The sequence below is a fragment of the Ursus arctos genome, unplaced genomic scaffold (genome assembly GCF_023065955.2).
Source record: "Ursus arctos isolate Adak ecotype North America unplaced genomic scaffold, UrsArc2.0 scaffold_12, whole genome shotgun sequence".
Classification (NCBI taxonomy): domain Eukaryota; kingdom Metazoa; phylum Chordata; class Mammalia; order Carnivora; family Ursidae; genus Ursus; species Ursus arctos.
This window is the reverse complement of record NW_026622786.1, coordinates 9,459,283-9,477,344: the sequence shown is the minus strand read 5'-3', so window position 1 is coordinate 9,477,344 and position 18,062 is coordinate 9,459,283. Positions and strand designations below refer to the sequence as shown.

General features: G+C 44.5%; 1 protein-coding gene across 2 annotated transcripts in view; it reads right to left on the bottom strand.

Moving 5' to 3' along the window:
• The window catches only part of VTCN1 (V-set domain containing T cell activation inhibitor 1), a 54,411-nt gene that overhangs the window by 12,003 nt on the left and 24,346 nt on the right, over positions 1 to 18,062 (bottom strand). For both annotated transcript variants that reach the window (XM_057310339.1, XM_026483653.4), the window contains exon 2: positions 10,391 to 10,455. In XM_057310339.1, the coding sequence (XP_057166322.1) occupies positions 10,391 to 10,455 (65 nt within the window). The remainder of the gene's footprint in view (positions 1 to 10,390; positions 10,456 to 18,062) is intronic.

The following is an 18,062-nucleotide window of genomic DNA, read 5'->3' as shown; positions in this document are numbered from 1 at the left end:
TCTGGGTCTCAGAAAAATGAAGGTAATATTATCTATCTTACCTACCTTAAAGGGTTCTTGTGAGGATCAAATCAAATGGTTGTGAACTTGATTTGCAAACTGTAATTACACATATAAGGTATTGTTATTCTTAGTTAACCAGAAGTGGGACAGAAGTGAAACCTCATGTTAACTAAGTGTGGCTAGCAATTCTGAAGAATGCTAAATTCTAAAGTGCTGTTACTTGTATCTCCATTTGAATGATGAAGAAGCCAAGGCAAAGAGGAGGTAAGTGCCTCAGTCAAGGTTATAGTACAAGCGACAGTATAATGAAGAATGGTACTTAATTAAATTGATTTTTGGCTTAAGATAGAAATCACCCCCTCCTCTCCAACCATACCACCAGAAGAAATATTAATTATGATGCCAGCTGTGTCCACGGCCTCTCCCTCACTTGCCCAGTGGATGGCCTGGGCAGTCTGTAAAGGATTGGCCAACTGTTCTTCCCTCACTGGAGGCTGCTGGCTGAGGATGCCTGTAGGGGTGATTTAATTAACGGAATCTTCTTGAGAGGCTCCTTCTGTGATTGGATGTGAAGTGAAGGAGAGGAGGGGTATTTGAGCCCAAGAGGAGAGTAGAGCAGTTAGAAGTGTGGCGGAGAGAACATGAGGGAGAAAGATGAAGAGAGTCCTCAATCCCTAGAGCTTTCTTAGATCCTGAGGGTTTTCAAGTCTAGTTCTTGTCCCAATCTCTGAGTATCCTTTAAACATTTTATATTAAAACAGTCTGCACAAACCTCTCTTTGTTACAACCTAAAAAGTCCAAACTGATGGGTCCTGAGCATTTCTCAGCTATACTTCTTAGCTTCCTTATTGCTATCCCCGCCTCTGATCTTTGCCTCCATCAAATCTATTTTGTAAAATTGCATTCATCTTACAGGTAGACCTTAAAATACAATCTGGACATGTCAGTTTTATAACCACTAATCTTCCGTAATCCTCCATGGTTCCCAAGGGCTGTGGAGTAAAGTTCAGACGAACTAGCATGGCCTTCAAAACTAAATGCTACATGGGGCAAATACTGCATGGCACATGGTGAATGCCCCATAGACATTAGCTCTTATTGCTACCTTTCCAGCCTCATTTCCTACCACGTTTTCATAGTCTCTACTTTTTATATATATCAAGTGATTTATTGATTTCCTGCTTTCACTGGAAAGATACATAAGCAAAGTGTACAAGCTATTTTTCAGATTTCAGAGATAAACATTATGAACATAAGGATATCCTTGGTGTTTCACCTCTTCTAGCCCCTTAGGGATTTGAACTAATTGGCTCCTAGGGCTTTGGAAAAATAGATGAAGGTAATGGATAAGGGACAGAGCTGGAGAAGCTAAGCCAGATGGATTTACATTAGAAAGAACAGAGAGATACTGATGGGAGAAGAAATACAGGTTAAAAAGAGAGGCAGAGGATGTTTTGGAGGCTTTAGAGTGTGGGAGAGGAGAAACTTTGGAGCCGCTGCCATGCGTGGTGGCCATTCATGTGGGAGATTTGGGAGAGAAATTATGAAAGAGGATAGTATGATGTTTGCTGTGTAATGTGAATGCAATACACCCCATCACCTGCCTTGGCATTTTCTTGAACATGCTTTAAAGATTTAATTTGCTTTTCAATTATTTTTACTTGACAGACTAATATCCAAGACATTCCAGGCTAGTACTGGCTATACAATTATACTATGCATCTTCACACCCCTGCCCATCTTGCACCTACAATTTATAGTTCCCTCCTCTCCTTTATCACCAGTTATCCAAATTCTACTTATATTCAAGGCTCTTCAGATGGCAGCCCTTCCACGAAACCCTCTTTTGATCTGCCAAGACAAAATTAATAGATTCTCTACTCTCCCATAACACTCTCCCTTGCCTTTATTATAGCAGCTGTCTCCCTCTACCTTTTGGCCCTGGCACAAATCTGTAAGCTTTTCAAGGACAGAAACTGCCTTAATGATTTTTTTAAATCCTATAATGCTACGATGATTAATTGTATATGCCATGGGATGCCCAGACATTTGGTCAAACATTCCAAGGTATCTGTGAGGATGTTTCTGGTTAAGATTAACATTTGAATCAGTAGACTGAGTAAGGCAGATCCCCCTCCCTAATATGGGGGGGGGGCTCATCCAATCAGTGGAAGACTTGAATAGAACAAAAAGCCTGAGTAAGAGGGAGCTCCTACTGCCTGACTGCTTTCAGCTGGGGCGTTAGTCTTTTCCTGCCTTTGGACTCGAACTGAAACACTGTCTTCTTGGATCTTGAGCCTGCCAGTTTTGGGACTGGAACTACACCCTTGGCTTTCCTGGTTCTCAAGCCTTTGGGCTCAGATTGAAACTAAACCATCTGGGTCTCCAGCTTGCTGATAGCAGCTCTTGGGATTCTCAGCCTTCATAATCATGTGAGCCAATTCTTTCTAAATCTCTCTCTGTCTCTCTCTCATCACACACACAAACACACACACGTGTGCGTGCCCACGCTCAAAATCCTATTGGTTCTGTTTCTCTGGATAACCCCAAATAACACAAATTTTGGTACTGAGAAGTGGGGTGCTGGTGTAATAGATACCTAAGCATATGGAAGAATTTTTGGAACTGGGTAACGGGTAGGGGCTGGAAAACTTTTAAGGTGCATTCTAGAGATAGGGATGTTAAGGGTGATTCTGGTGAGGTCTCAGGTGGAAATGAGTCCATGTTATTGGACTGGAGCAAAGGCCACTCTGTTATAAAGTGGCAAAGAATTTGACTGAACTATGTTCTAGTATTTTGTGGAAGGTTGAATTTACAAGGGATGGAATTGGATAGTTAGTTGAGGAGATGTCTAGCAAAGGTTGCAAGGAGTATCTTGGTTACCCTGACTGCTTAGAGTAAAGTGTGGGAAAGGAGAGAGATGACTTGAAGAAGGAATTGTTAAGTAAAAAAGAACCACAGATGGCTGGGTGTATCAGTCAGTTAAGCAGCTAACTCTTGGTTTTGCCTCAGGTCCTGGGATCGAGCCCTGTGTCAGGCTCTGGGCTCAGAGGGGAGTCTGCTTGAGGATTTCTCTCCCTCTCCCTTTTCTTCTCCCCACCCCCCACCCCTTGCACGAGCACGTGCGTGCTCTCTCTCTCTCTAAATAAGTAACCAAATAAATAAATCTCAAAAGAAAAACAAAAGAGCCATAACTTGAAGATTTGGGAAATTCTCAGCCTATCCATATTGCCAAAAATGAGAAATCTGTTCTGAAGAGAACACTCAGGGCGCGGTTGTACAGCCATTTGATAAGGAGATCATAGGTGCTACTCCTGGCCTTAAGCAGCCACCTCAGCAGGAGCCAGGAATAGAGATGGGGGTTATTCCAGCAGCAACACCACCAGCAGGGGAAAGAAAAACTAAAGGGGATAGAAACAATGAGACAAAATGAAGGAAGGCTGTCAGATTTCTTAGATCTTGCAAGACAGGACAATAGAGCTTTCAGAGCTTTCTTCCAGAAAGGGAAAAATAACCCTAAAGGTGATTCAGAGATCATCAGAGCTCCTTGAAACCTCCTTAGTTTTAAAGGATGGGGGCCACTGCCTCTGTTCAACAGGCCAGACAAAGGGCCACTGAAGGTAGGCTTAGCGATGGGGCCACCTGAAGCCTGGGGAAGACTTTCCGGCCTCCAGAACTGTGAGAAAATAAATCTCTGTGTTTTAAGGCACTCAGTCTATGATATGTTATGGCGGCCTGAGCAAAGAAAGACGAGTGCCGAGTGCTACATTTCTACAAAGAAAAATAGTATTTGTTGAGTGAATGAATGAATGAATGGAAATCAGTAGAAATCAGGGCACTGTTTGAAATAATGGTTCTATCCAAAATGATTGTAGGAGTAAGGAACATTTGGCAGGATTATCACACCTAAATTTGGGGGAAATGTGAGCCAGTGAAAAAGAAGGCAATGAAAATACAGAAATTCTCAATAAAATCATGGAGCAAATGTAACGGTGTTAGAGCAAGAATAAATTTGATTGTAGTTTATAAAGTGCCATTAAAGTTGAATTGAAAAATTACTTTTCAGAAAAAATACATGATTAACACAGTTTATGGGGAGAATGAAATAGTAATGACATATCTTAGTTTGGTAATTTTGCTACTGAATTAATTTTAATGTGTTGGCCCTGAGCCAAAGGTAGAGAATTTGCTGAAAGATCTCTTAGAGAACTGAATGATTGAAAGTAGGCAAGTGTGGAGTGCCCCAGGGATCTGCTGCAGGCTCTAGCGCATTTAAGGTTGCATTAAAGATGTGGCAGATGGAAGGAGTATAATGTCGATTAAATCCTCCCCTCCCTTATCAAATCAAAAGGAGGAATAAAAGCCAGTGAGAACTGAAAAAACCAGGAGGACCTCGCCATTGCTGTGCACCCAGAAAGCAATCAGTAAATGCTTGTTAGGTGAATAAATGATGATCAAAAGTGATTAAATGAAATGTAATTAGCAAGCAACAGCATATAAAATTGCTTCTCAAAAAAAAAAAAAGAAATCTGTATTCAAACTCACAAACAAACATTGGCTCAAAGAGCTATGTTCTAGGAAACACAATCTAGCCTGGTAGGATTCTCCAGGCCTCTTAACCACCAGTGGCTTTTGTGTGATTCAGTGAACCAAAGGGTAAAAGGGCTGTAGGAGGGGTGCCCGGGTGGCTCAGTTGGTTAAGCGTCTTGTCTTTGGCTCAGGTCATGATCCCAGAGTCCTGGGATGGAGCCCTGCATTGGGCTCCCTGATCGGTAGAGAGCCTGCTTCTCACTCTCCCTCTGCTGCTCCCCCTGCTTGTGCTCTCCTGCTCCCTCTTTCTGTCAATACATAAAATCTTTAAAAAAAAGGGGGGGGGCTCTAGGAGGTGGGTTCAAGGCAGTTATCTCTTGACAGAAGATTCTGTTAATTGAAACAGGCACGGATGTGAACTTTAAAGTCAGAAGACCCAGCTACTTACTGAAAATGTATTCTCTAGCCCTTGAGGGCTAATTACTATGACTGCTCTGGTTTGCATGGGGAAAGAGGAGCAAGCCAAAATCCAGAGTGTTCTGTTTTCACACAGGCTGAGAGCTATTCAATTGCCTTGTGCTGTAGGAGCGGAAATCTCTTGGAAAGGGAGGTTACAAGTAACACAAGGCGAGAATTCTTCAAGAGATTATGAATCTGGGATGTCCCAGTAGCACTGGATAAAACCTGGTAAATGAACTTTCTTCTATGAGACAGAAGTTCCGTAAGCCAAGTTCTGTACATTCTAGCAGCCTACAGAGCATACTGGAGGGGCCAGTCAGCATCTGCTGGAACCCAGCCGTCTAGATGGACACCGTAGCACAAGGCTTAACGATGGTAACACAGAAGCTTAATCTGGCACCACTGTGAGTGCCACTCTTGCCCGGGAAGAGAGCAGGCCTGGGGGTAACAGTTGCTTCCGTGAGAAGAAATTAGGAAGGATGCTGGGCCAGACTCGAGGAAGGAACAATGTGGGAAGGAGCTGGTGTTTGAGAACAGGTACCAGGCTATCTGGGTTCAAGTTTCAGCTGTGCCACTTCCTGCATATGGGACCTTGGGCATGTTTTTTAACTGCTTTATTTCGTCATTTTTTTGTCGTCTGTAAAATGAAGATGTTAATGATAGTAGAGGCTCCCTCAGTCGGTTCCTGAAAGGACTAAATGATACAATGCAGGTAAAGAGCTTAACGCAGTACCTGACTTGCCACATGTTAAATCTTAATGGTATTGATAACCATTATGAACCAGAATCCCTTGGAAGGATTGCAGATCAGAGCACCAGGAGGAAGGGAACACTTTAGTAACTGCTTCAGTTGGAGTGACTCGTTTTAAGCCTGGTAAGAACCATGAGAGGTAAGAATTATCATTATACCCATTTTATAAATGAGGATAAAGAGGCTCCATGGGAGTAAATGGCTGCCTACAGCCCTGTATCTAGCAAGCAGCGGAGCCAGTATCAAACACAATCTTGTCTGGAACTCAGCCTGTCTTCTTTCTAGAACGTTTTGCTGTTGACCAGGGCCAGACTGAGATACATAGAGATTGGTATCCCCACCTTATGTAAAAATAAAAACAACTGAAAACCATAAAACAAAAGTAAGGAAGGCCAACAGCTGTTTCTCAGATGAGTACAATTAAAAAAAAAAATCTCTCTCTCAAATACTTTCCAAACAATTTGTTCAGTCTCCTGTTTTGGTGCCGTGAGCACATTCATCGTTGGCGTCTCCAGCGTCTAGAGATACAGTACCTGTTATGAGGTGGTGTCCTGTGGCCTCCTGCCCAGGCCTCTCTGACCTCAAAGGAAGTCAGCCCTGGTGTGGCCAGGAAATTGCGCAAGTTGTAGGAAGTGCTATATAAATGTGTTAATAATCGCAAATTATTATTAATGGCACGGATGCTAGCAATATAAATAACGATGGCAGCCATTTTCTACACTCATGTGCCAGGTACTTCACAAACACTTTTCTCATTTAATTCCCACAGTGGCTATTTTACCAGCGAGGAAACTATTTCTGGAAAGTCAAGTTATGTCCCAAAGAACATACAGTTAGTGTCAGTCCTGAGATTAGAACGTCTCTGATTCCTGAACTCTTCCCTTACACAGAGCCGTTTGAGGTCATGCGGTGAGTGAGTGATAGCACAAAGACTGGGCTAAGTAGGGTCAGGGGCCTTTCCACATATCTCCCCCCTTCTCGAAGGGTCATCTACAAATGTTGTCCTATAAGCAGGGGTTAATGCGAGCCTTTCAACTTTTCTTCCAAACAGTCCACCTCAAATGCATTTTATGTTTTATGGGGTCCATATTTTGTACTTATAAAGAGTAGGATGGCTATGAGGAGGTGGCATATATGGCCTGAGGAGAGTTTTGAAGAAATTGAATTTTTTTCTGTATTTAGGAATATCTCTTCGTCTTTGAAAGCTGTGGTTTTAGGAATAATGCTTAGAAGGCAAATCAGAAAACACCCTTTTGGGCCACAGCTCTGTATGAATGTTGTTATCAGCACAGGGTGGTGGGGAGGAGTGTGGGTTCTGGAAGCAAATTACCCAGAGCTTGGAACTACTGTCCCACCTGCTAGCTGTGTGCAACTTTGGGTGAGTGCTTATCAGGATGTAGTAATAATGCTGATCTCCTATTTGTTGTGAAGAGTAAATCAGATAATGTATGCAGAGTTACTTAGTACAGTGAGGTACACATAGGAAGGATTCAAAGATATCATCATCATCGCCTACGTAATGGCATTTCCTTAATTTCACTTTCTGGTGTATTAAGCCAGCTACCATTTTGTTGAATTTATCTAAAGTGTGATACTACAATGCTCTCAGGTAAGGGTTATGGTCTTTTTAATAAAAGCAATTGAGAAAAATGCAACTAAAAATGTTAAATTAATAAATAGCCCATTTTATCCAAAATGACCAGCTTTTACCCCATGAAATAGGAAGGATACAGAAAACCTCTTCATTTGTAGTAGGGTTTTAACATTATTGGTGGAATATTGCCGAACTGAATAGACTAGCTTTTATCTATGTATTTGCCTCTCTCGCATCCCTCCACTTGTCCATTCAAAAAGCACTGAGCATCGTCTTCAGGGAACTGAGCTAAGTACCTGAGGTCACTATAGTTATTCAACAGGAAAAAGCGTGAGTGGCAAAGTGTTGACTTTCACAGGGAGGCTGGGACAATGTGAACATTCTTGCTAGGGTAGTCAAAGCCCCTGACAAGCCAGAGATAACTCCACAGGGGCTCTGATGCCAAGCCATTTAGCCCTAGGCCCCAGAAAGGTTAGTCACTAAGATTTAGAGTGAAGGACAAAGGCTAGGGTTTTAATTCAAGGCAGTATTTAAGATCCAGAACAGGGTAAATTATAACTAAGGAAGAGTTAATTAAGCATTAGTGAGGAAGGCACCAAAACGTAGGCACTGATATCTTTAAAAGTTAGCCCAAAATATTTGCTTTATCAATATTTTATTTCCAAAAATACATAGACACATATTTTATAATATATATTTGTAATATGTGTGCATATATATGAGTGTATTAAAGTATAACATACGTACATAAAAATGTACATAAGTGTGCAATTTGAAGAATCATCACAATTTCATCCCACATAACTACCACCCACACCAAGAACTAGACCTTTACTATCCCCCAGAAGTCCCCCCGTGCTCCCTCCTAATGGCAACCCCCTCACTCTTCCCCTGCCTTTCTAATAGAGATTCATTTGCCTGTTTCTGTACTATATATACATGGAATAACACAGAATGTACTATTTTGTTCTGGCTCTGTCTCTCAACGTTATGTTTCTCATATGAACGTGTACTCACTCTCCTCAGTCACCAGGAAATAGAAATTAAAGCCACAAGATTCCATAATATCGAGCGTGGTGAGGACATGGAGCACGGGCTCTCTCATACACTTCTGGTGAAGAGTCAATTGGTAAATCATTTTGGAAAACTGAATGATGCTATCTACTAAAAGTATTTATTGCCTTCTTTGACAAACTCTTTTACAAAACGCTTGTTTTAAGATTTTAGAAAAAAGAAAAGACAGCAAAACAAAGCAGAAAGAGGGGCGCTAATGAAGATAAAAGCCAAAATTAGTTGGAAAGCAATTGGAGAAAATAAAAATCAAACATAAACCTGGTTCTTTTAAAACTACTGTTGACCTCATTAACCTGCTTTAAGATGAGACACACACACACACACACACATACACACACACTGCCCAAGATTAGGAATAGGTAAAGAGATGACATAAAAAATAAAATGAATTATAAAGGAATATTAAAATGAAACAGGCTAGTACATTCAGAAACAGAGCCATACACGTTTAGATACTTGATTTCTGACAAAAATGGCACTTGGTGAGAAGTGGGGGAAGGGCATTGGCTTTAGCAAATGGTACTGGGTCAACTGGAGAACCACATGGGACATGTGAATCTTGACCACTATCTTGCACCATACCCAAAATTAATTCTGGATGCTTAATAGATATAAATGTGAAAGGTAAAACAAGAAAGCTTCTCTAAGATAACCTAGAATAAAAATCTTCATAGGATAGGCAAACACTACTTAACCAAACAGGTTATAAAAAGCTCCAGTATAATGGAAAAGATGGATAAAATGGACTAGATTAAAATTAAGAGCTTCTGCTCATTGAAAGATGTCACTAAGAGAGATTTTACAATGCATATAACCAAGCTGCATCCAAAATACATAAAGAATTCCTACAAATCAAAAAGAAGAAGATAAGTCTATTTCAAATTAAGTCAATTTGGGAAATAAAAGAGAAAATAATTTTTTTAGTGGATGCTAAATAGAAAGTTCAATATTAAAGGAATATTTCAATCAAAAAAAAAAAGAAAAATGGATGAAAGACAAAATACCTTTTTTTAAAAGGTTTTATTTTTTAAGTAATCTCTACATCAACATGGGGCTCAAACTTACCACCCTGAGATCAAGAGTCATGTGCTATACTGACTGAGCCAGTCAGGTGCCCCAAAAAACCTATTTTTGATAAAGAAAGTGAGGAAGGGGGCTGATGCCTTTTCTAGGCAAACACTTCTACCATGTGTTTTCTTCACGTCGGCTTTGTGACCACGATTTGGTGGCGGCCACACTCACGCCAGAGGAGAGGGACAGAGAGAGGCAGCTGGAACTATAAAAACTAAAGTTATAAAGTGACAGCTTTGGCTGCAGACTGAGTTAACATAGAAATGCTGGCCTGAGTCGGGCAGTTGAAGGGAAATGGAGCAAACGCGTTTGACTCAGAGAAGACAGCTACTGGCCTAACTCACTCAATGTCTTACTTAAGGTGGCCTCTGTCATAGATGCTCCCAAGACGTGGTCCACGCAGAAGAGGAGAGATAAGACTGCAACTGACCATCAGCTGCGCTCAGCAAATCACCACCCACGCACAGCGGCACCTGTTCCCTCCACGGGTCACAACCAGTATGCTCCTTCCCTACGACCCCCGTGCGCAAGGACCTGATACTCTAACACGTCTCCGGAAGCTTCACCGCACGGGGATCAACCGCTGGCAGAGTGGCTCAGCCGCAGCCCTTGCCCTGGGACCCCAGAGTGGCCTCCGCAGCACTGACCGGTACCTAGAACACTCTGATGAACAGCCCATTTGGTTCTCTCAACTACCTGCTGGTGTGGACATGATTTCCCCGCCCTGTAACTGAGGAAACCGAGGCCCAGGGGGTGAAATGACTAATGCAAACAGAGCAGAGACAGTAAGTAGAAGGACCAGGGCTCTACTCTGAGATTTTCTGCACTCTTTGCATTTGGCCCCATGGAGTGGTCAGGATGTATCAGCGAGGGGTGAATGGGTCACGGTAACGCGAGAAATCACATACCTGAAATACCAAAACCGATGATAAGGGCAATGGCTCCAGCCAAAATAATGATGATGCTAATAATGCTATGGAGAGATAGAGAAACAGGAAATTACTCTTCATTTCACTCGACATGCTGCTTTGCGACCGGGGTTGTTGTGTGTCATTTGTCAGAGGTGCTACGGAAAGCATCGTGACCTCTCTCTTCACCATAAGCCCCTTCCTAGAGGTGCCTTAGGCAGGGGTCTCAACAGTCCCCATCTCCCCAGGGTGCTGGGAGAGAAGAAAGGAGTGATCCCTTTATCTGACGTCATGTATCATCTGACTGTCCTATTTCCAGATCGGGAAAGACCACGAGGTACAAAGATTGTTGGGGCAAAACTGATGGCATCCCTGTAGTGCCAGGTGCGACTTGAGGGGGACGGGTCCCATACTCAGCCCACACGGAGCATCAATGCCCATCATGGGTCTACCTGTCTTGTCACCTTCCATAGACTTTACACTAAGGGCAACGGTCATGTCTTTGCCTGTACCCACTCATCCCTAGTTCCCTAGACCCTGTAGGTCCTCAATGGGAGTTTGTTTTCACTTATTAAGAAAGTAATACAGGGCACCTGGTTGGCTTAGTTGGTTAAGCATCTGCCTTCTGCTCAGGTCATGATCCCAGGGTCCTGGGATTAAGCCCCACATCGGGCTCCCTGCTCAACGGGGAGCCTGCTTCTCCCTCTGCCGCTCCCCCTACTTGTGGTTTCTCTCTCTCTCTGTGTCAAGTATGTAAATATAATCTTAAAAAAAGGAAGTAATACATATTTCTTACAGAACGTTTAGAAAATACAAATAAGTTTAAAAAAGGACAATAAAATAGCCTGCAATTCCATCATCCAGACACAACCATGGTTCGCTTCTTGAGATGTATCCTGCCGTTTTCCAATGAGCAGATTAACAAACGACATTTGGGGGAAAAAGTAAGGAAGTACTGTTTACAATTGCTGAGTGCTAGAATTACTTGGCAGACATGTTGTTCTAGGCACCATTTATGGATTATATCATTTATCTATTCAATAACCTTACGAGGTAAACACATTTATCATCTCCATCGTGCAGATGAGGAAACGACACAGGGAGATTGAGCATGCTCCCTAAATTCACATTGTTGGTCAGTGGCCGAGCTGGGAATAGAATTTGTCTCTGGAATCTGCACTGATCTGTTCCCCACACTGCCTCCCAGGAGTGGGGGCTCACACATGGGGCACGGCCCTCCTCTCTCCGGGTGGACCCATGCTCCTCGAGGGGCACCAGCTTTAGCTGCGGGGAGTGACTCAGGCAGAACCGAAGGCCCAGGTCGGCGCTGGTGTGTTGGCAGAGCGGTTCCTGGGAAGCTCGCCCATTGCTGCCCGCCCGTGTGCACAAGTCATCAGGCAGGTGTCCTGGGCCACACTCTCTCACTGCTGGCAATTCACACAGTCCCCACACCCACACTGACGTTACTCAATAGCAGGACAAAAGAGAGGCACAGAGAGGCAAAGAATGATGCCACAGAGAGAAAAGGGAAGCACAGGACATTTGCCTTTCTGCCCTGAATAGGCTCATTGTACCCAGCTCCCCTTGGCTCAGGGATGGGCCCACCGCAGAGAAACAACAGACGTACAAGAAACTGTTTGAGTAAACAGTTTCCCTGGAGGTCAAGCCCTCGGAGGGGCAGCTGTAGGGGCAGCAAGTGAATAAGCCAAATGATGCTTCTAATAATCGGGTATGTGCCATTGATGCTAAGAGGAGACCACATTGGACCACTTTCCCTCTCTCTGCACCTCGGGGCAGCCTCGGTGCTCACTGGTCCACGTGTGTGAGAACAGCTACACAATCTGAGCCGACTTGCCGTTGGGACCCGGGCTCTCGCTTACCTTCAATTACTTCACATCTCTGAGACTCAGTTTCTTTATCTTTAAAATGGGAATGAGTAACTCCTGCTTTACCTGCTCTAAGGGTGTTAGGGGTTGAAGCGTGTCTCCCCCAAAATTTACATTTTGCAGTCCAAACACTGAGTACTTCAGAATGTCACTCGATTTGGAAATAGGGTAATAGGTGTAATTCGTTAGATGAGGTCATACTGGAGCAGGGTGGGCCCCTAGTCCAATAGGACTAGTGCCCTTATAAAAAGGGGAAATTCAGCCTCAGATGCGCACACACACAGGGAAAACACTACAAGAAGATGAAAGCAGAGATCTATAAGTCTATAAGCCGAGGAACATCAAAGATGGCCCACAAACCACCAGGAGCTGGCGGGGAGGCCTGGGGCAGACTCCCCCCCCTCCCCGCCCCAGAAGGGAGCGACCCCGCCAGCACGAGGCCTGCTCGGCTCGTCTCTGGAGCTGTGAGAGAGCACATTTCTGCTGGTTAGGCCACCCACTCAGTGGCTCTTTGTGACAGCGGCCGAGCAAACGAATATAAAAGCATTGTTTTCAGATCAAGATAGATAGCAGCTTTGGCATAATCCATAAAGGGCTATTCATATATTGCTTTTTACCATAAAACAGTTTACCTGCAGCTGTTTGCTTTACGTTTGTTATTAAGAGCTATGACTTGGGGCGCTGGGTGGCTCAGTCCGTTAAGCGTCTGCCTTCGGCTCAGGTCATGATCCCAGGAGTCCTGCATCGGGCTCCCTGCTCAGCGGGCAGCCTGCTTCTCCCTCTGCCTGCACTCCCCCTGCTTGTGCTCTCTCTAGCTCTCTCTGACAAATAAAGTCTTTAAAAATAAATAAATAAAAGCTATGACTTAAGCCTGGGGACTAGTGTGACTGGTGATAATAGCAACATTATAGTATTTTGATACATCAGAAATACTACGCACCAGGCTCGGGGCTGGTGTGCAATGAGCATGTTCTCCTTGGAGTTATCAAGTCCTGCCGAGCAGCTCCCTCATTGCTCTCACACCTCTTCATTTCTGTCTTCACTGTCCCCGGTCACACCGCGTCTCCCCAGCATTTTTCCGGTGCCCTCCTCACAGTTTCCCCTGTTGGCAGCCCGGACCTCTCCTACCCAGTGCTCACATGGCCAGCGCTGGCAATGACTTCAGAACTGCTGTATGAGAGCGGCTGAGGGGAGACAATCTGGTGGCAAGTGGGAGCTGGGGTGATCAGGGGGAGAGTAGACATGCTGAGGTCCCAAGCCTGGTTCCCGGACCAAGCCTGCGTGGTTTCGAGCCACGGCGCCACCGCCTCTGGACATGTGACTTCAAGTTCCCCTTCCTTCTTGTTCAGATTAGAGCAGTTACCACAGCGTTACCACGAGTTACGTGATTGGTGAAATCACTTAGAATAGCGCCTGGCACATGGGAAGCTTCAGTGAGTATTAGCTATTCCCATTCTTATTTTTCTCTGTGCTGATGTAACAGACATTCTGAGTTAGAATGTATGTTTCCTCGGTGATGCCCCTGGGAGCTGGCGTGGGGGTGAGCCCCCCGGCTCAGCTACTGAGCTCTTTGTAAGAATGATTACAGAACTGTACTGGAGTCCTCACGGTCCTCTGCTTAAAACTCTGAGCACCCTCCCATCTCCCCCAGGATGACAATTCACTGTTTGATGTGGCTCACGTGGCCTTTCAGAGGGGGTAACTTGCCTTCTCCCCAGCCTTTGCCTTTCCCCACATTTCCCCTCGAAGCATTGCAGACCACCCCCGGCCACGGGCCTTTGCGTCTGCCATCCTCTGCCCTCTCTCAGGAAAAGCAAAGACATGGAACAGATACGTGGCTGGTCACCTACAGGAAGGGGACTGTGGAGGCTGTGTGCGCCGGTCAGAGCGGCCGAGCCCAGCTCTGTCACCCGCAGAGCCACATGTTTCCCTAACTGGAGCAGAAGCCTCCCATCGGCAGTTTCTCTAAGCAGGAGTCAGCTTGAGGTTTGGGCGGAGCTGCTGTTCCCTTGGGAAAGAGATCGCCCTCTAGGGCCTTGGAAAGAGAAGTAGGAACTCTCAGAGCAGCCAAATTAAATAGTTCCTGTCTGCTGCTTATTAATTTTTTAAAAAGGTGAATAAAATATTCACATAAGGTGTTCTTACATTGCTTTTTGGTTTTTACTTTTCCAGAATAATTTCCGATAACGATGCTGCAGGAAATTTTTAATGCGAAACTGTCTTTTAACCAGTGCATTGGAATTCACAGTGCACGTGTATTAGACATGCCTTACAAAGGGGCCCAGGTGAAAATCAATGCTTTTGGAGGATTTGTTCATTTAGGAAACATTTATTAAGTTCTTATTGTGTGAAGGATATTGCTGGGAGGACATCGTAGAGATGAAGTGTCTGCTCTCAAGGAGATTTCTTTTTTAAAGATTTTATTTATTTGAGAGAGAAAGAGAGTGAGCACAAGTTGGGGGTGGGGGCAAAGGGAGAGGGAGAAGCAGACTCTCCGCTGAGCAGGGAGCCTGACATGGGACTCGATCCCAGGACCCTGAGATCACAATCTGGGCCGAAGGCAGACGCTTAACCAAGTGAGCCACCCAGGCGCCCCCCTCCAGGAGTTTATAGTGCAACTGAGGTAAAACTCACACACACATGCACGTACAACATACACAGACACGCACAGGAGCGCACACACACGCACGCACACGCACTGTAATAACAAGACGTGTGTGGTCTGGGCTTCAGTAAAGAGAGGAACAAATTTTCACGGGAGTTCTAGGGAGTAGGAAGTATTTTAAATCTGGGAGAAATGGGGAGAATCAAAGTGTATTTCCATGAATAGATTTCAAATAAAGTAAAGAAAAAGGCTTCATTGAGCAATAAATTTGGCTAATTCATGCTGCTACATACTGTCTAAGGCAGAAACCCAAAGAAAAGTGGTATTTCTGCTGCACGGACAGGGTCAGGACCCGAGTTATCACGCTCAGGGCTCTGGGCTGGGAGAAGGGACATTCAGGGGCTGTAGGACTCAGACTCGAATTCTGCCAAACACGTCCATACTACCCTAGGATGGCCTTGTTCACTTCCCTCACATGTCTTTGCTTCTGCTGCTGCTGCCTTGAAAGAAATTAGGCGTTTCCGTGAAGACTTGATATGTGTGTTCCAGAAAAGCTTCACACTGTACCAGATCACACAATAAAGGCACAGGGTTTATGGGGAGAAACAGGGTTAAGGGCAGACCACTCACAGCCTGGCTGACTTTGTAATCGGACTCCTCACAGACACACTTGGTAAGTCGGCAGATAACTCCAACAGCCAAAGTGGGCGGCTCAGTACGGCCAGAAGCTGTTTCAGGGGCTATTAAAAATGCGCAGAAACAATTGAGCAAACACCGACTGAGGATGCTGTGAGCCAGTGAGTTTTCTGGAAAGGTGGGCACATGGGGAGGTGAGCCTAGGATGTGCGTCTCTGGGGAGGGAGCTCCAACGGCAGGTGTTTATTTAAAATAATAATAATAAAAAAAGGCCAGACAAACCTGAAAGCCACACCAAGCCACAAAATTCCCGTATGGCAGGAGGCCACAAGTGCAGAAGGCTCCCCTCATCCCCACCCCTGCATATCTCCTCTAGCTCCGTTTCCGAAAACAAGGGCTTTCGGGATCTGCTATGCAGTGTGTAGGGCGCTCATTCTGGAAGACATAAAGCGCTCTTTGTTTTATCCAAACATTAATGGTTTCTATGTTCTCTAATTCCTGCCTCCTTCCCGAATACTGACAGAACCGAGAGATACCACATTCCTTAAGATCATCAGCTTACCTCCACTTGAATAAATGATAAATGATTCAGACTCTGAAAGTAGATTAAGTTAGCACATGTATGATTAATCTGAATAAATTACACTTCTAAATCAAATATACCAAGCAGAATATTTGAGTAAATCAAGTAAATATTTGAATAAATCAAACATATTACCTTTTTCATAAACTAACCAAGCGACTGAGTTTATAAAGAATGCTGAAATTGAAGACATTTATTTCAGCTTATCCAAAACATTTCTCTCTTTTTTTCCCCCTGTAAAAGGTGAAATGGAATTCTTATTAAATACTATGTGGAACAGAGCATTGGGCTCTAAGGTAAAATTAGCTATTTTCTAGATATCGATTAGCACAGGTTTTAGGTTTCTGAGAGGCTTGAGATTATTCTCTCCTCAAACACTCCCCCCCATCTCTACAGTCCCCGGCTTTATCTCTTTATATTGGTAAAATCAAGGCCAGTATTGATCCCGGGAACTGGGAGCGTGCACATTTGTGAGTGGTAAATGGAGGGTCAGGAAGCAATTGGCAAAGAGGAGACTGTTCCATGGAGCTTTAGTAGTGTGTGTGTGTGTGTGTGTGTGTGTGTGTGTGGTGGGGGGTGTCCTTCTGGGCAGCCTTGCCCTGTCCACATTGCTCTCATGGCAGTGGACAGCATGGCTTTCTGTCTGGGGAGGACATTTTAGAAAATTGCACGGGAGAGACTTGGGTGTTTTTGAGTGTGAGGTTGGGGCACCCTGTCTTGCTTCAAGCTGCCACTAAGAATCATGACACAGTATTATGGGGTCCTCCAAAGCACAGGCCCCAGGATCATATCCTACCTGGGTCTCAGTGCCACAAAACCAGGGAGACATGACCAGCAAATGGATTGCATCTTGCATGCCAACTTCTTCTGAATGATTGATAGTAATGGCCTCGGATATTGGGTTGGAGATTACAAGGCTGTCTCTGGGCTCAGCAGGAGACATGCCTCCCATGATGAGTGACTTCTGAGTGAGCGTGTGGGCCCCATGAGTGCCATCCCTGCGCTAGTAGCAACACATGAAAGGGGGCTTGAACTAACCACCAGCCACCAACTACCAGAGTCTCAGGCTAAGTTCATTGAAGAGTCATGCCAGTAAAATGGCGACGTTAGTGGAACTCATCCGTGCACATTTTAGCCAGCACTTTAAGAAGAACACTGATGCATGTGTTTGTTTAGGATAGGGTTTCTCCGGCTCAGCCCTACCGACCATCTGGGCCAGATAATTCTTTGCTTCTGGGGACTGTCCTGTACATTCTAGGATCTTTGGCAGCATCCCTGGCCTCTCTCTTTTCAATGCTGGCAGTCGTCCTGCCCCTCTTGTGACAATCTAATGTCTCTAGATACGTCGCTCTGGTTGAGAACCATTGATCTAAGAGAAGTGGGACCAGCAATGGTGATGTGATTAGAAGACATGGCTTTTGAAGAGGAGTTGAAGGAACTGGGGTAGTTTAATTTAGAGGAGTCAAAATGTAGTGACGATCATTTCAGAAATTGAAGGGTGCCACGTGGGCCGGTTCTCTCTCGCTCTGGAAGAAACGAAGGCAATAGGTGAAAGTTCTAGGAGGTTAGATTTAGATTTGGTATACAGAGAAACTTTCCAGCAGAGCTCCCTGGTACTGGCCTGAGACTGCTGAGTTTCCCGTCATGGGACATGTGCCTACAAGCAGGGGCCGAGTAACTATTCAGGATGGATGTGGGAAAGGAAGTTTGGGGGCACCAGATAGGGACTGGAAGAGTTCTGAAAGTCCCTTTCAAATAGTGAAAGGATTCCGTAATTCGATGTTCCTTGGGGTTTGCTCTGGCTTTATTCTTTCCACAGGTGTGTATTCTGTCTATGCCTCTTAAAACCTTTATTCATAACATAACAATGATAGCTGATATTTCCCCAATCCGTGGCCTCATTTATCTCATTTAGTCCCCAACAACCCTATGAGATGGGTACTGTTATCTTTCTTTTCAGAC